This window comes from Bos indicus x Bos taurus, chromosome 17 (assembly GCF_003369695.1).
Source record: "Bos indicus x Bos taurus breed Angus x Brahman F1 hybrid chromosome 17, Bos_hybrid_MaternalHap_v2.0, whole genome shotgun sequence".
Classification (NCBI taxonomy): domain Eukaryota; kingdom Metazoa; phylum Chordata; class Mammalia; order Artiodactyla; family Bovidae; genus Bos; species Bos indicus x Bos taurus.
Window position 1 is genome coordinate 19372948 of NC_040092.1, and position 18953 is coordinate 19391900.

At 44.4% G+C, this 18953-nt stretch overlaps 1 protein-coding gene across 1 annotated transcript; it reads left to right on the forward strand.

Moving 5' to 3' along the window:
- Positions 1 to 2566: 2566 nt before the first annotated feature.
- On the forward strand, positions 2567 to 18347 carry PSMD9 (proteasome 26S subunit, non-ATPase 9). The gene is made up of 6 exons (XM_027566867.1): positions 2567 to 2786; positions 6251 to 6353; positions 9218 to 9423; positions 11452 to 11553; positions 16600 to 16688; positions 17014 to 18347. The coding sequence occupies exons 1-6, from the start codon at positions 2649 to 2651 to the stop codon at positions 17039 to 17041; spliced, it is 666 nt and encodes a 221-aa protein (XP_027422668.1). The 5' UTR covers positions 2567 to 2648; the 3' UTR covers positions 17042 to 18347.
- Positions 18348 to 18953: the final 606 nt, after the last annotated feature.

Genomic DNA, 18953 nt, shown 5'->3' on the forward strand with positions numbered 1-18953 from the left:
CATGTTTGTATGCATAGCTTTTTTTCCTGAACCACTTGCAGATTTGTTTCAGAAACCATGATACTGCACCTCTAAACACTTCAGCATTCCTCTCTTTTGAATAAGATTTTTCTAACACATTCACAATACCATTAACTTCCTGAGGAAATTTAATATCCATATACTGTAATGGAGAAGGAAATGGCAACCCACTTCAGTGTTTTGCCTGGGACATCTCATAGAGGAGCCTGGTGGGCGACATACAGGCCATGGGGTTGCAAAGAGTCAGACATGACTGAGCACACACACACACACACACACACACACACACATACACCTTAATATAAAGTCCATATTCAAATTTCACCAATTGTCCCAGAAATGTCTTCTAAAGCTGCTGTGTTTTTAATTTTATTTTTAAAAATTCAAAGATTATATGTTGCAGTTATTGTGTTTCTTTTGTCTTTTCCTTTGTTTCCTTTCTTTTTTTTTTTTTCTTGCATCCGTGTTAGAAATGTTTATTTAAAAGTGGTACCTGAGGTGAGAGTTCCCTGGTGGATGAGGGGTTTAGGATTTGGCACTTTCATTGCCGTCTGGCGCACAAAAAAGAAAAATGGTGATTAGGTAATTGAACAAAATGTAGGAGGCCTAATGTAACTGGTTCTAGTTTTTTCTATGTAGAGATTATTTTAGCAACGTTTTATTTTGAAATAATTTCAAAGTTACAGAAACATTGCAACAATAATACAAAGAATGTTCCTATATGTTTTACCCAGAGTCACCAATTATTTATACTTTGTCACATTTTTTTCATTTTCTTATCTACAAATATATATACAGATTTTTTTGTGAACCATTTGAAAATAAGTTACTTCTCTTGCCCCTAAATATTACAGTGTATTTTCTAAGGACATTGTCTTATATAGCCCAATGCAAGTATCCAAACCAGGAAATTGAACTGTATTTGGTACTAATATAGTTATATTAATATATACTACTATATATATTAATATATGCTAATATAATAACTAAATTTGGTACTATATTACCCATATTCAAATTTCCCCAACTGTGCCAAGGATGTCTTATAGTCTTTTTTTTTTTTTTTAGAGAACCAGGATCTAACTAGGGTTCACATATTGCATTTAATTGTGTCTATTCAGTCTTTAAATATATTTATTTATTTGGCATTGCCAGGTCTTAGTTGCAGCATGTGAACTGTTAGTTACAGCATGTGGCATCTAGTTCCCTGACCAAGGATTGAACCTGGGGTCCCTGCACTGGGAGTGTGGAGTCTTAGCCACTGGACCCCCAGGGAAGTCCCTTTAGTCTTTAATCTAGGTGATTGCCCAGCTTCTGTGTGGATATTTCACAATAATGACATTTTTTAAGAGTTCAGCCAAGTTGTTTTGAAGAATGTCCCTCAATTTGGTTTGTCTGTTTGTTTTTCATGACTAGATTCAGAGCAAACATGTTTGACTACTAGGTACGTGATGGTGTGTCTTTTTCAGTGCAAAATGTCAGCGGGAACATGTTAAGAGGTTGTGTCACCTTTTGCTTAAGCTGGGTTCAAATTGGGGCTGCTTATTTTGCTAGCTGGGCAAGTGAGTCATTGAGATGATTTTTCTCAGCTGTCAAATGAGGGTAATAATAATCCTGGTTTATGAGTTTGTTGAATTAAAAAAAAATTATTTGGCTGTGCTGGGTTTCAAATCTTTTTTGGGGCATGCAGGATCTTTTCTTCAGTTGCCACATGTAAACTCTTGGTTGAGGCATGTGGGATTTAGTTCCCTGACCAGGGATCAAACCCTGGCCCCTGCATTAGGAGCCCACAGTCTTAGCCACTGGACCACTAGGGGAGTCCCAAACTTGTTGAATTAATACATATAGGGCCCTTAGAACAGTGCAATGTGTTGTATTTGATAAATTATTAGTATTGATATTATTGTCATCAATACTATTTTTACTGATATTTATAGAGACCTTAATATGAGACGCACTGAGTCCAGTGCTCACTTCTTAGCCCTTCCAGCACCTAGGACCGTGTATGACACAAAGGAGGCATTCAATAAATATTTGTTTGCAAAATGTCAACACTATGAGATAGATTGCTATTAATAGCCAACCAACTCACGGATGAGGAAGCAGAGGCTCAGTGAAGTGATTTATCTAGGTCACTACTGGCAGTAAGAGGCAAGAGCCGGGATTCGAACCCACGCTTATAGGCTTTGTAAAACCAGGGATAAGGAATCTGAATATTTTGTAAACCCTCAAGGACTGTGTAGATGTAGAGCTGAAATGGAGCGTCACGCACAGTGCGCTGCCTCATGCATACAGAAGGCGCTCAATACATAGCTGAATGAATGAGAAAAGAGAGTGAGTTAACTAGGGAGAGTTCATCATGCCCTGGTCTGGGCCAGCGCTTGGGTGGGACTGGGAATCCACCCGTCTTCATACCTCCCGGCCAAGAGTTACCACAGGACCACGTGTTCCAGCAGGGTGTGGCTTCTGGTGACCACGCCCCACAGACAAAACCACACCTTTTTGCTTTTCCGGGCGCCCGCTAACAGCCGAGGTGTTTTGGCCCGCGCGGGAAGCCGTAGCTACAGTTTCCTCGGGCGTCCGCGGCCTGGAAACCAGCTATTCCAGGTCCCGGGCAGACGTGCACAATGTCGGAGAAGGCAGGGAGTCAGAGCGGGGGCTCCCCGGAGGCCAGTGGCGTAACTGTCAGCGACGTTCAGGAACTGATACGGCGCAAGGAGGAGATCGAGGCCCAGATCAAAGCCAATTATGAAGTGCTGGAGAGCGTGAGTGTGGGACCTGGGCTCCCGGGCGGCCTGGGAGGCGCCGCAACGCATTCCTGACCCGGCCCCAGGCCGGGCAGTGAGGCAAATAACGTGAATAACTAGGAACGATTCGAATAGATGTTCTAGCAAGCATTTATGGAGCCCTCACTGGGAGCTGTGTTAAACGCTTGACATTGGTTAACGCATTTAATCCTCCCAACAATCTTTTGAGGTGAGTTCTATTATTTCCCCCATTTTAGGGATGGAGAAACAGACATTACTTAAACCTGCCTGAAATCACAGGACTAATACATTTGCAGAGGCAGGGTGATAATCATCTCTGTCATCAGTCGTTGTTGTACAGTTACCAGATGTCCTGTAACCACTTTACCTTAGAGCTTCTTAAACTTTAATGTGTATGCGAATCACCTGGCGATCTTGTTAAAATTCAGATTCTGGTGATGCACGGGTGTATGGGAACAGCTACTGCATTTCTGCAAATTCCCAGCGATGCTGATGCCACTGGTGTAAGAACGTAACAGGAAAGGCATATTATCCTTATTGTATAAGGAGGAAACGGGCCAAGAGTGGGGCAAACCCTTGCCTAGGGTCATGTACGTCGGAAGTGGCTGTGAAGGGGTTAGTTCTCAGGTCTCTCTGGCTCCGAAATGGGTAGTTTTTCTTAAGCCATCTAGCATAAAACCACAAATCAATTTGCCGAGGAAGAGTAAATGAAATTACATTCTATATAGGGTGAATGAAGTGCAATGTAGGTGATGGTTATAAGATGAAGTATCATGTGCAGGCCAGGGTACCCTTTTACTGGGTGCTGACTGTGTGCCTGAAGGGAGCTGGTTTATGTGTATGCTATATCCTGGAATCCTCTTAACTGCTCTATGAAATTGGTATGTTACTCTGGGGCTCAGAAAGCGGAAGTCACAGGGTGAAATTTAGATCTTATGACTAGGGAATCCAGAACCTGTGCTTTCAAGTGGTTTATGCCAGCTGTTTCTCACACCTTAGCTATTTTTCTACTGCAGGCAGGATGCTGTGTCTGTATACCTCTTGTACTGTTCAGTTCAGCTCAGTCGCTCAGTTGTGTCCGACTCTTTGCGACCCCATGAATTGCAGCACGCCAGGCCTCCCTGCGGAGAAGGCAATGGAACCCCACTCCAGTACTCTTGCCTGGAAAATCCCATGGACGGAGGAGCCTGGTAGGCTGCAGTCCATGGGGTCGCTAAGAGTCAGACATGACTGAGCGACTTCACTTTCACTTTCATGCATTGGAGAAGGAAATGGCAACCCACTCCAGTGTTCTTGCCTGGAGAATCCCAGGGACAAGGGAGCCTGATGGGCTGCCGTCTATAGCGTCACATAGAGTCGGACATGACTGAAACGACTTAGCAGCAGCAGCAGACTGCCAGGGAAGTTCAGAGTTGTACACTTTAAATGGGTGGATTGCATGGTGTATGAATTATATCTGAATAAAGCTGTTAAAAAAAATGGAGAGGCCCAGATATAACAAGTGATCTGGAGATAATATGAAGACCAACACCAGTTGGAGACTTTTTCCTTGACTACTGGAGGGTTGATGATAATTGAAAAGGGAATAAGTATTTTAGATTCAGGGTTATTAAATGCCTTGTATATGAGTTGCCAGTGGCCTGGGTCCCAACTTTGGAAACCAGTCTCTGATGCGGTATTGCCTTACTGCAATCAGGAAGGCCAGTCAACTCTTAATCATTGTGAGCAGACAGGAGGCAGATACAGATATTTAGCCCCTGGCACATTTATACCGTATCTATAGAGAGTCCTGGGTTAAGGGAGTATACAAGACCCCCTTCCCCATGAACAGAAACAGTAAGTGTAACCCAGAGGCTTTCAGAAAGAGAGGGAGAGACGTGAATGGAATCTCTCCTCTTGGAACCTGTGTACACTCAGCAGTTGGTTTCTGTGCTGATCATTACAGCCCTCATTTATTACTTTCTGTGTGTATTAGTTTCCTGGGGTCATCATAACAAATGATCACAAACTTGGTGGCTTAAAACAGCAGAAGTTTATCCTCTCTCAGTTGTGGAGACCAGCAGTGTGAAATGAGGAGTTGGTAGGTTTGATTCCTTCTGGAGCTCTTAGGGAGAAGCCATTCCCTACCTCTCTCCTAAATTCTGGTGGCTCTTGGCCATCCTTGGCTGGTGGCAGTGTCACTCTAATCCCTGCCTCTGTCTTCATGGCCTACTCTCTGCATCTCTCTGTCCCATCTTTCCCTCTCCTTTCTTTTATCAGGATACCCATCATTGGATGTAGGGGCCACCTGAAATCCAGGAAGATCTCTTCTTGCGATCCTTCACTTAATTATATCTGCAAAGATCATTTTTCCAAATAAGGTCATGTTCACGTTCTCGGGGCTAGGACTGGGACATATCTTTTGGGGGCTGCTATTCAACACTCTGTGATTGTGTCTGGCACCGTGCTAAGCACCCTACGTAGGTCAATTAGTTAATTCTCAGAACAGGTGTGAAGTGAGGTGAGTGTCATTGTTCCCATTTTATAATTGAGGAAGCTGAGGCCCAGAGAGGTGGACATATTAACCAAGGACACCCAGCTTGTGTGTAGCCGAATTGAACTTGAAATCAAAGTCTGCAAAAACCCAGCTGTATGTCATATAATATGATTCATTGCTGTTGTGCACCATGCTCTGATTTAGGTAGGAAAAAACTTTAAAAATATGAAAATGGCAATTCCTTGGTGATGCAGTGGTTAGGACTCTGTGCTTTCACTGCCGAGGGCGTGAGTTTAGCCCCTCATTGCGGACTAAGATCCCACAAGCCATACAGCACAGCTGAAAGAAACAAAACATGATAACAAATGTATTGTTTTCAATAGGGAATACATTGCCATGGTCAAAATTCAACATTTACAATAAGATATAAGATGGAAAGTCTCTCTCCCTTCCCTGTCCCTAGCCACCCCTTTCCTCTACCCCAGATGGCAACTGGTAATATCAGTGTATCCTTCCAGGGATGAAAGGCCTGTTTGAAGGTCCCTTCAGATCTCTCTCTATTTTCAGAAGAACCAAAGTCCTGCCTCAGCTGGGTGCTCTTGGGGGTTTTTACCCACTTCTAACCTCCAAGGTCACCAGCCAGGTGTCAGCTGCCCATAGTAAGGAGGGTCTGGAGGAGTTGAGGTAGCCTTGAGGGTGATGCTCAAAGGAGTCGTTAGTTTTATCTGTACTGCTCTAATGTCAGAAAAGAGAGTGGGTCCACGCATTACTGGTGTTGTTAAAAGTCAGTTAAAAAATAGTGCCCACCTGCAAGGGCAGTGGTGGGAGGGCCTGGGAGAAGGCCTGGTCTGTGCGAAGTGATCAGTACATGGCTGCCGTGGTCACTGGCACCTTTATCACGACTGCAGAGGAGCAGAGTCAGGGGAAAGAGGGCTCGAGGACTTCATACCTGTAAAATCTTTCTGACCTTGTTTCTTCCCTCCAGCAAAAAGGCATCGGGATGAATGAGCCACTGGTGGACTGCGAGGGCTACCCCCGGGCAGATGTGGACCTGTACCAAGTCCGAACTGCAAGGCACAACATTGTCTGTGAGTGACCCTGGCTGGGGATGTTTCCCTACCTTGCAGCAGGAGGTGTATAGGGCACAAAGAAGTCACCAGTATTCCATATTACCTGCTTTCCTCTCTCTCCCTTGATGGGATCATCTCCTTGTCCCCATGGAGGGACTGAGAACTATGGGAATGGGATAGACTCTAGGGGTATATAGTTATAGTCTCATTTTTCTTTTTTTTTAATCCTTTTTTTTTTTTTTTTTTTAATTTGTTTTATTTTTTGGCCTCACCATGTGGCATGTGGGATCTTAGTTCCCTGACCAGGGATCAAACCCATGCTCCCTGCATTGGAAGCATGGAGTCTTAACCACTGGACCTCCAGAGAAGTCCTGTGGTTTCATTTTTCATTTGCTTTTAGGAATCTTGCTTAATTGTGGAAACTTTTATTGCAGTAACAACAGAAACCCAAGGCAGATATGGCTTACAATCCCAATCAAATCAGTTACATGTAAGGAAGTATGTTTCGCTGTTAATGATAGTGACCCGACTATGGACACTCAAGCAGAAAATTGCTGAGTCCCTCAGTAAAGACATTTGGAGGTAGGCCATGCAGGGCTGGTCTTCAGAAACCTAGGCTCTGCCATCCTTAGGAAATCTTGTTCATCTTCAGGGTCACCATATCCATGTGGCAGGCAGGAAGAAAGGGAAGGAAGAAGGTAGGAAGGACACAAGCTCCTATGCCAGCTGGTACACCTCCTGTTAAGGATCTGTCCTGCAAGTCCCATGCCCACGTCCTGCATCAATTTCTGCTTTTCTCTTATAGGCTCCCCTGCCTGCAAGAAATGTACCCCACAATGGGCGTATTGCTATCTTAAATAAAATGTCTTATGTGTATAGGTGTATATAGTGTGTCCCTGGAGAAGCAAATAGCAACCCACTCCAGTATTCTTGCCTGAGAGATCCCATGGACAGAGGAGGCTGGCAGGTTACAGTCCATGGGATTGTAAAGAGTTGAGCATGACTTAGCACCTAAACAACAGTATAGTATGTATGTGTGTATTTATTATCAAAGAACTAAGAGAGTGAATAGAGGTTGGGTAGTTTATTTGACTTCTGTTTCTGCTGTAACAAATCATCACATACTTAGTGGTTTAAAATGTCACACAAATTGGGACTTCCCTAGTGGTCCAGTGGTTAAGACTTTGCCTTCCAGTGCAGGGGGTGTGGGTTTGATCCCTGGTCGGGGAACTAAAATCTCACATGCCTTGTGGCCAAAAAAACCAAAACATAAAACAGAAGCAATATTGTAACAAATTCAGTAAAGACTTTAAAAATGGCCCACATCAAAAAAAAAAAAATCCAAAAAAAGTCACAAATGTATTATCTTACATTTCTGGAAGTGAGATGTCCACGTGGGTCTCACTATACTAAAATCAAGGTGTCAGCAGAGCTGTGTTCCCTCCAGAGAATTCATTTCTTTGTCTTTTCCAGCTTCTAAAAGCTGCCCACCTTCCTTGACTTGTAGCCCCTTCCATCTTCAAAGCCATTGGTCACTTCTCTCCAATTACTGAGTCTGTCATCACGTCTTTCTCTCATTCTCCTGCCTCCCTCTTTCACTGATAAAGATCCCTGTGATCACACTGGGCTACCACTTGAATAATCCAGGATAGCCTCCCAGCTCAGGACCCTTAACTTAATCCTACCTGTACAGCCTCCCTTGCCATGTCAAGTAGCAGATTCACAGGGTCTGGATTTAGGATGTGAACATCCTTCCTTGGGGCCACTTTTCATGCTGCTACAGCTAGGCAACCAATGATTTCTACAAGGGCCTATCAAATAGAAGGGAATTTATCATCTCATTACTCTTCCCACTTTTTAAAAAATTTAATTAGTTAACTTATTTTTGGCTGCAGTGTGTCTTTGTTGCTGCACTCGGGCTTTCTCTAGGGCTACTGTTCGTCGCAGTGCACTGGCTTCTCACTGCAGTGGCTTCTCTTGTTGCCGAGCATGGGCTCTAGGGGCGTGGGCTTCAGTAGTTGTGGCAGACGGGCTCAATTGCCCCACGTCAGGGATCAAACCCGTGTCCCCAGCATTGGCAGGCGGGTTCTTAACCACTGGCCCACCAGGGAAGTCCTACTTTATCCCCTTGATGACTTCTGTTTTACCTATGTGAATCTTGACTCTATCTGCAGCATGCTTTGGTATAAGTTGTCTTTAGGTTAAAAAAAAAAGTTACCCAGATCCTAGCCACTCTGATGGACTGGCCTGCAGAGACAGCTTACTCGACTGTCGCGTTTGTTCCACACATTTTGAGTTAACTGGCAATACTGAAAAGAATCAGAGGACTTCATCCCCAAACTCCTGGTTTCCAGCTGTTCTCACTGTTGCCTCTCCCACGCTGAACACCACCAGTCATGTGTTGCTAGATGGGGCATTTTCTGGAAGCATTAAGAGAAAAGTGAGGTCCTCCTTGGCTCCAGCCTGCTTCACTTGGTCGCTTGCTCACGGCGCTGCTCCTTGTGTACGCTTGAGCTTGTGGCCATGGATTCGCTGGACGAGTCCCTCCTGCTCACCTTTCAGGCCTCCACTGAAATGGTGCTCCCTTTGGCAGGCCTTCCTTGATCTTCTAGACGAGCCAGGTCAGGGCCCGTGGGCGGGTCAGCCCACATCGTGGTCATCAGGTGTCACTGTAATCACTCATCCCTTGATGGCTCTCCTTGCGGGACTGTAGGCTTCACGAGGGCAGCCCCTCTGTCTTGTTTGTAGATGAGTCCTCAGCGTCTGGCTCAACCTCTGGGATATAATAAGCACTCGTTAAATATTTAGTGAATGAATGTTGGGGGCATGTCTCATGTCCTCTGCTGTCTTTTCTTGGCCCCTGATATGATACTCTCCTTCAGGCCTGCAGAACGACCACAAGGCGGTGATGAAGCAGGTAGAAGACGCCCTGCACCAGCTGCATGCTCGCGACAAGGAGAAGCAGGCCCGGGACCTGGCGGAAGCCCACAGGGAGGCCCTGAGCCGCGACCAGAGCCAGGGCCTCAGCCCCGCTCAGGCCTTCGCCAAAGTGAACAGCATCAGCCCCGGCTCCCCCGCCAGCATCGCAGTAAGCCAGGGCTGACTCCTTGAGCCCACGCCCTGAGGGTGCCTTGAGGCTGGGGCACTGTGGACCGATAGACCCACACTGTCTCCAGGGCAGCAGACACCAGGGAGGGCCAGCAGGAGTGAGGCTGTGCTGCCTGCTCAAGGAGCCATGAGGGAAACCCTGGGCCACAAGGTGGAAGGCGATAGATGTCCCAAGAGAGGGAAGGAGGTGCTCTTCCTGGGCCTGATTCTCGCGGGGCGTTGAGTAACAGACGGGAGAGTGACAACAATAGCTGCCACGTACTGAGCCCTTGCTTTGCAACACGTGTCCTGCCAAGTGAGCTCGCCTGGTGTGTTTTGACAAGTTTTAACAGCTGTGATTGGGATATAGGTCACATGCCGTAACTTTTATCCATTTAAGGTACATATATGATTGAGTGGCTTTTGGTGTAGTAACAATTAGGAGTCAGATTTTAGAGTATTTTCATTATTCTGAAAAGAAACCAGTTAGGCATTACACCTCAACCCCGCATCTCCCTTCACCCCTGACACCCACCGGTCTGCTTTCTGTTTCTATGAATTTGCCTATTTTGGACATTTCATATACGAGTGAATGGAATCATACAATGTGTGGTCCTCTGTGTCTGGCTTCTCCGTCTTAGTATCGTGTTTTCAGGGTCTGTCCGTGTTGGAGCATGTATGTCAACTTCATTCCTTCTTCGTTTTCTAGAGCTTTTTATTGGAGAATAGTTGATTTATGGTGTTGTGTTAGTTTCAGGTGTATAGCAAAGTGAAGAAGTTATACATATACGTACATCCACTCCTTTTTGGATTCTTTTCCCAGAGAGGCCATTACAGAGTACTGAGTAGAGGTCCCTGTGCTATACAGCAGGTTCTTATTAGTTATCTATTTTATATATAGTTGTGTATAATCTCCCAGTTTATCCCTCTCTCACCTTCATTCCTTTTTCTGAGTATAGTGTGGTGTCTATACTCAATATCTATAGTATAGATCACACTTTGTTTATGCATTCATCAATTCGTTTCCATTTTCTGGCTATTATGAATAATGCCTCTGTGAACGTGACATACGGATTTTTATGTAGAGCTGCAATTAATGCTGAATTCCACAGCCACCCTCTGGAGTAGGTACCATTTCACCCATGGGGAAAAGCCTCAACCCCTGAAGTACTTTTTGCCAGGACACATAGCTTCTAGAAGGTGGAATTGGGCCCTGCCAGTCATCTTTAGTGATCGTAAGACCGTGAGTTACATGTTTTATCCACCACTGTGCACACAGCATCTGGTACAGAGTTGTCGTCAGCCCGTGACGAGTATTTGCAGAAGGGATGGAGGAACTGTGATCTGTGTTCTAGAACCACAGGGTCACTCTTGTCCTGGGTCAGCGTTGTGCCCCTGGCTGCTCGAATGGGGCCTTCTAGGGCAAATGTGTCTAAATGTTGACTCCTGAACAAAGTAAGCCAGATTAGCCTGCCACTCCTTGCCCTCGCACCTGGGTCAGGACCCCCAGAGAGCTTTGCCCCATGTTCCTCAAGGCCTGCAGCTTTCATCAGGCACTGGGCAGCTTTCATCAGGCACTGGGCAGACCTGGCCGGCCACCTTTTGCTCACTCTGTGCCTGGAGGAACCCCTGGAGGAGCTGGCCCAGTTATGCGCTGCCCCTCCCTGCCCAGTGTATCTAAATCCTAACCTCTTTGCTTCCTGCCTGCCATTCTTCTCGGTGGAAAACATGCTCATTAAAAAAAAAAAATCAGAGTATAATTGCTTTACAGCGTTGTGTTTCTGTTGTACAATGAAGTGAATCAGCCATACGTATAACATATATCCCCTCCCTCTAAAGCCTCCCTCCCATCCCAACTCCCATCCCACCCCTCTCGGTCACCGCAGACCGCCGAGCTAAGCTCCCAGTGCTGTACAGCAGATTCCCACTGAAAATGCGTGCATTAAGTTAGGACTGTCTGAGAGGGTGAAGAGCACCAGAAGCACACTGAAGCGCTCTCCTGACTTCCTGTTTTCTCTTCTCTCTTTAGGGTCTGCAAGTGGATGATGAGATTCTAGAGTTCGGCTCTGTGAACACCCAGAACTTCCAGTCACTGCAGAACATCGGCAGCGTGGTCCAGCACAGCGAGGGGGTGAGCTGGAGGCTATGTGGTGTCTGGCCAGTGACCCTGGAACTGTCGGGGCAGGAGCTGTGGCCAGGGTGCGGGCCAGCTGCCCTCAGGGGCTGTTACTCAAGCACAGTCCTTCCCGCACGGGGCCTTTACATGGGCTGTTCCCTCTGCCTAGAATGCTTATCCCCCTGATTTCTGGCAGGCATCAGGCCAAGAAGCAGTCGGCTAGTGTCGGTGCCCTGCTAGAGGTCAGGCCTTCATTTCCACACTGACTGACCCCTTCATTCAGGCTGTGCTTAGGTGAAAGTTTATAATTTTGATTTTTGTCAAACTCATTAGTTTTGCACTTTATGGCTTATATCTGCTTAAAGAAATTCTTCTAGTGCTTTTATTTTTTTTTAGCTTTTCTTTAATCCATCTGGCATGTATCTTTTATTATTTTTTTTTTATAACAGTTTGAGGTGCAATTTACATACCTTCCAGGTCACCCATTTAAAATGCATAATTCACTCATTTTTAGTCTGTTCGTAGAGTTGGGCATCCATCACCACAATCAGTTTTATTTATTTTTTAAATTTTTATTTATTTATTATTTTTTACAATCAATTTTAGAACATTTTCATCACCTCAGAAAGAAGCCTCATTCCCATTAGCAGTCACTCCCATTTTCCCCATACATACCAACCCCTGGCAGCCACTAAACTACTCTTTGTCTGTACAGTCTTGCTTGTTCTGGATATTTCATGTAAATAGGATCCTACAGTATGTGATTTATACTGTATATATATACACACACATATATGGTGTGATATATCTTATATATATACTAAGTGATATATATATATATCATTTAATGTAGTGTTTTCAAGATTCATCCATGTTGTAGCATATGTCAATACTTCATTCCTTTTTATGACCAAATAGTACCCCGTTGTATGGATAGGCCATACTTTATTTATCCATTCATTAGTTGATGAATATTCAGGTTGTTTCCACTTTGGGGGCATTATTATAGAGTAATACTTCTGTGAACATTCTATAGAAGTTTGTGTGTGCACATATGTTTTCATTTCTGTTGGATTCATAGTTCATCTGAAATTAATTTTTGTCAATGGTATGAAGCAGGGTCCCAGACATATTTTTTTTCCCCAAATGGATAGTAGTTGTTCCAGTATTGTGTATTGAAAAGTTAGTACTTTACCCACTCTTTTATATTGCCACATCTGTTATATAATTCTTATACGTGGGATTCTTTGTTTCTTTGGTCTATTTGTTTGGAACCTTTCTGGGGTTCCCTAGAATAAATCCATTTGTCCTGCTCTGCTTCCGTTTAACCCTTTGCCAGAGAAGGTGTATTGGTGAGTGAAAAAAATCACCCCAAAACTTCAGCAACTTGAAGCTTCAAGCATCTATTAGCTCATACAGTTTGGGGGTCAGGCAGTGTCCAGGAGTCGTGTAGCTGGGTGGTTTCGGTTCAGGGTCTCTCATGAGGTTATGATCAAGATGTAAGCAGAGGTTGCCGTCATCTGAGGGCTTGACTGAGGTTAGAAAATCTGTGTCCAAGGTGCCTCATTCACATGGCTGTTAGCAGGAGACTTCAGTTCCTCAGCACATGGGCCTCTCACAGTGCTGCTCGCGTGCCCCCACAGCCTGGCAGCTGGCTTCTCCAGAGTGGGCAGTCCAGGTGAGAGCAGAGAGCCGACAGCAGCACCTTCTCTGACTCGGTCTCTGAAGATTCACACTGTCAGTTCCACTGTCTTCTATTTGTTAGAAGCAGCTAAGTCCAGTCCTCACTCAAAAGGAAAGGAATTAGGCTTTAACTCTAGAAGGAAAGAATTTCGAAGCATTTATTTATCATTGTGGCATTATACCTTTGTCATCTCTTTACTGTCCCATCATCATCTTAGTGAGGTTTCTAGAGATGACACATTGTGTTATTTTTACCAAAGTCTATTTTTCACTCCTTCTTCCCCACCCCACCTCCCCAGCTTGCTAGGGTGTTAGAGTTTACTCATGTTTCTTGGGTACCTTGCTGCATGTGACAATACTTTTAAACTTTGTAGTTATCTGGGCTCATTGTTACTGCTTTGTGTTGTAAATGTGTCTCTTTTTTTTGCCTCCTGGAAGAGGTAATACTTACTAATGGCAAAAACAGAAGGAAAAAACAGTGAGAAACCTCCTCTCCTCCAGGTTCATTTCCTTTCCTCCAAAGGCAGCTGCTTTCCAGCTGTGTGTCCTTCCAGGGACGGGTTCTTTGTGCATTGGTGTTCAGAGCTACTGGGTGCTTTGATTAAGTTAAGGCCTAATGTACCCACAGCAGAATTCACCCTTTTCAGTGTATAGTACTGTGAGTTTTGACAACTGTATGTGTATGTAAATATCACCAAATGAAGATACATCGCAGTTCCGCAACCCAAAACGGCCTCATCCTTTTGTAGTTAACTTCTCCCCATGCCTCATCCCCAGGAAACCACGGATCTCTGCTCCACTCCTGTGGCTTTACCTTTTCCAAAATGTATAAGTGAAACTGCATAGTGTAAAGCCCTTTAAGGGACTTCCCTGGCAGTCTAGTGGTTAAGACTCTGTGCGTCCATTGCACGGGGTGCAGGTTCAATCCCTGGTCAGGGAACTGAGACCCTGCGTGCCATGTGGCACGACTGAAAAAAAGTCCTGTAAGTCTGGTACTTTCACGCAGCGTCCTGCATCTGCGGTTCTTCCAAGCTGGCATGTGCACTGTAGTTCATCCCTTTTCACCACTGAGTAGTAATCCGTTGCGTAATGACCCCCAGACTCTTCATCCATTTTCCCAGCGTAGGACATTTAGGTTGTTTCCACTTTTTGGTGGTTACTCATAATAGCTACTGGTTTCTAATCTGTCTCTTCTAGTTAGATATAGTCTTAGGCTATTTATAGCTAAAAGATCTGTTTTTGTTAACACTGAGGTGTAATTGACATATAACATTATATGAATATTATTTTCAGGTGTAAAACATAATAATCCAATGTTTGTATATATTGGGAAATGATTGCCACAATAAGTATAGTTAATATCTGTCACCATACATAGTAGTTACAGGGTTTTTTTGTGTGTGTGATGTGCACTTTTAAGATTTACTCTCTTAGCAACTTTCAGATATCCAAGAGAGTATTATTATATTCCATATTGCACAGCATGGTTACTCTAGTTAATAATACTGCATGAGTCCTTTTTTACAAAGGCAGTCATTGAACATTTTGTAAGAAATTTCATTCTTTAAAATGAAATTTCCTGGGGAATTCCAATATATCAAACAGATAAGTTGAACTGCTGGGATGGGCTAGAGGTGGGTGGGGGCAGTCTCACACTCTCAGGGCCCTGGGTCCTCCTAGAACCAGAGCTCAGAATCACGGATCTGGGTTTCCATGGTCTGCTCTGTGAATTGGAAAAAAAAATCTTTTTTTAACCCCATAGCATTTTATTGTTAGACATTTAGGGAGTTTCCAATTTTATGGAAACTTGGAAATTAACACCCTTGTAGACAAATCTCTGTTTCTGTAGATAAGTTTTTAAAGGTGAGTTTCTGGATCAAATGCATGTATTTTCAAAGGAAAAAAAATCTTAAAACAATATTTCTTTATAATAAAAATAGTGTGTATTCAACCATAAGAAAAGAATGGTGTACTGATAGGCTGTAACAGTAACAGTCCTTGAAGGGATTTGTGCTAAGTGGAAGAAGCCAGACACAAGGGCCACATATTTTAGAATTCCATTTATATGAAATGTTCAGAAGAGGCAAATCTATAGAGACAGAAAGTAGAGAGGTGGTTTCCAGGGGTTGGGGAGGAGGGACTGGAGAGTGGTTGCTAATGAGCACGGGGTACCTTTTTGGGTGATGGACATACTCTGAAATTAGGTGGTGATGGTTGGACAAATCTCTGAATATACTAAAACCCACTGAATTGTATACTTTATTATTATTTTAAAAAATATGTATTTATTTATTTGGCTGCACTGAGTCTTAGTTGCGGCCACCTGGGATCTTTGTTGCGGCATGCAGGATCTAATTCCCTGACCAGGGATCGAACCCAAGCTCCATGCATTGGGAATGAGTCTTAACCACTGGACCACCAGGAAGTCTCAAAATTTCTATTATTTTTAATTGAAGGAGAGGTGATTTTTTTTTTTAATTAATTAATTTATTTAGCTGCCTGGGGTCTTAGTTGTGACACACGGGGACTTTGTTGCAGAGCACAGGCTCTGTAGTTTCAGCGAGCAGCCTTAGCTGCCACGCAGCACGTGGGAACTTGCTTCCCCAACCAGAGATTGAACCTATGTCCCCTGCATTGTAAGGCAGATTCTTAACCACCGGACCCCCAGGGAAGTCCCTGAAGTATATAGTTGATTTATAACATATGGGACCTTTTAGGACATATATTCAGATGGATTCATGCTTCACTGGTTTTGTTTTATTTTTACTAAACCTACTTATTCACTGCACTATATTTAAACAGTACCTTATTGAGGGGTATTTTGGGTGTTTTCAGTTTTTGAAATTTTTGAACAGTCCAGGATGAATGCTTTGTTTATTTATCATCTTGTCCTTTTGCAAAAGATATCTTGTATGCACCTTTTAAAGATTTTGTTGTTGTTGGGGAGGTATGTTTCTCCAGGAGGATGGTACCAAATCTGTAGCCCCATTGGCTCCCCCCAGAGTGCCATGTCCCCCACATTCTCGCCAGTTGCAGAAATTATGTTTAGAATAAGCATCCTGGGACTTCCCTGGTGGTCCAGTGGCTAAGACTCTGTACTCCCAATGCAGGGGGCCCAGGTTAAGACTCTGTACTCCCAATGCAGGGGGCCCAGGTTCTATCACTGGTCAGGCAACTAGATCCCACATCTTGCAACTAAGACCTGGCACAGCCAAATAAATAAAGGAATTTTTTTTTTTTTTAAGCCTCTTTACCAATCTGGTGGGCAAAAAACAAAAAACTGCCCCCCCCACCCAACCCCAGTATCTCAGCCTTCTAGCCTGAATCTCTTTGAATGCTAAGGAGGCTGAACATAAAATGAGTTTATTTTCCTTTCAGAAGCCCCTGAATGTGACAGTGATGCGCAGAGGGGAGAAACACCAGCTTAGACTCGTGCCAACACGCTGGGCGGGAAAAGGACTGCTGGGGTAAAGTATCTGTGTCCATTCACACTGCAGTGTCCGTTGCATGCTTGTTAGACATAAAGCTGTAGGCAGGAGGTGGGGTCTTTGGGGAAGGAGGGAATTTCCAGATTACCTGTAGCAACTCATGATGAATCTTTTTGGCAGGACTGAGATTGCAGGTGTGGAGATGAAGGGAGCCCTGGTCACTCTGGGTCTTTCATTAACTGGGTGTTTGTGTTGAATGAACGGGAAAGCATGTAGGTGAAGAGCTCAGAAGGGATCACTTCTGATCTTCCTGAACGGAGCCACCAAACTTACATACTGTTTTCTTTTCTTTTTTTTCTTCCAGCTGCAACATTATTCCATTGCAAAGATGACTGTCCCTGAGGAATGGAAACAGGAAAGCATCTTCCTTTGCCCCAGACCTGGGTCCAGTGGGCATTTCCTCCTCTTCTTCTCTGCCTGAAGCTCAAGGATCTCAAAGAGACTGGACGCCTGAACTTCGAGGTGGTGGAAATGCTGTGGCCTCTCAGTTCAATCTCTCGGGACTAAGGCATTGTTAAAAACTTGATTTGTGTTTAGCATCTCTTGCAGCTTAGGCTGTGACCCGAAATGAGACTCCTCTGGATGGTGAGGAAGTGGGCGGGAGTTATTCTGGCAGGTGCTGATGTGACTTTATTCTTCTAGAAATCTTTTGTTTTCCTCAAATAAACGCAGTTTTACAGTATTGATATGATCATGTTATCACCCCAGTTGAATTTCCTATGAACCTCTCAAACCAAAGCTCAGACAGGAGTTAGAGCCTCCTCATAGAAAGTTGGGCAGAACAAATCAACAGTTGTGCTGAGTTTGACTAACAATATCTCTGGAACATGATTCTTTAGTGAGTGAGGTTTCCAAACACTCAGGCTGCACCATCTGCTTTTGCGTTGCAGCATTGCTGCTCTGGCTACAGAAATTGCATCCTCAGCATTTGGATCTCCAGGGCCACAGCTCCCTCTCAGGGAAGCCAGGAAGCACGCCTGGTGCTTTCCGTAACCCACCTGAGAGCAGAAAGGTCCTTTTCTGGAATAAAAGACCCTGCAAATTAGCCTCTGATGACTTTTCATAATTGAACCTCCTAAGGTGTGTTGACATTACTGTTGAGAATCAGCAGGGTGTGCAGACCTGGCTTCTTGAAAATGCTGATTCCTCCTGCCTGCCTTTTATTTTCTTTCTTGAACATGGCAATGTGAGTTTAAGTGATACTTAGTGACTCCCTGTTTACTTTCCTTCTCTCGTCATCGTATTACAATCGTATTACAATGCTGTGACTCCACAGTTTCTGCTAGACCACCTTCTGTTTCAGAGGGCATTGGCACATTCTGCTGAACACATGCTCCGGTTCCTCAGGGCTGGATTTGCTTGGCTTGGATACAGATACCAGGTCGTCCTGACAGGAGTCAGTACTGGGTGTGCTCCTATCCATGGGCTCTCACGCTCAGCTGGAAAGACCTCCGATTGAGTACGCGCCCCAAACCATGTACCCTAGCCAAACTTCCACTTGGATTTCCCCCCCTTGTAGTTACAGATGTGCTGTGTTTACCAGTGTTTGCTGTTTAAATTGTTTTTTTCTAATTCCATGTGTTTTCCAATCTCTTTTTATAAACCCTAGACTATAATAAACACGGTTTGTCCCATCCAGTAATCCCTTTTATTTTTTTGAGATGTGTGTATATGAAGATCCCCTGGAGTAGAAAAAATGGCAACCCACTCGAGTATTCTTGCTTGGAAAATTCCATGGGCCAGAGGATGGAGGCTACAGTCCATGGGGTTGCAAAGCATTGGATAGGACTGAGCACACACGCAGGCACCCACATGCTTATCAGCCAGCCTTGTGAAAAGAGGGTGTGGTGGGGTCAGGAGAAGCATTCAACCCTCCTAAGAGTCTTTTGCCTCAGAGCCTTTGGCTGGTTTCCTTCATGTCTTCCTTCAGAAACCTCAGGATGGACATGCAGTCCGGCTGTCTTTTGTGAAGGGCTAGTGGAGGGTCGCTGTGAGGTGGAATCATCCTAATGGATTTTACCACACTGGTTTGATAGAAACATTTTGTGATAAGAATCGCAAGATAATGTAACCTGTGTAATATTTAATCCCAGCCAGCTAAAATGATCTACACAACATGTAGTTCCCCGGGCGAGGAGCTTGGAGGACAGTTGTATGGTGCATCAACGAGATCGGAAAATTCAGTTTGCTTTTGACAAAGAGAATTTTATCAAACAGTTTGTACTTCTTCACTTAATTCTGTCA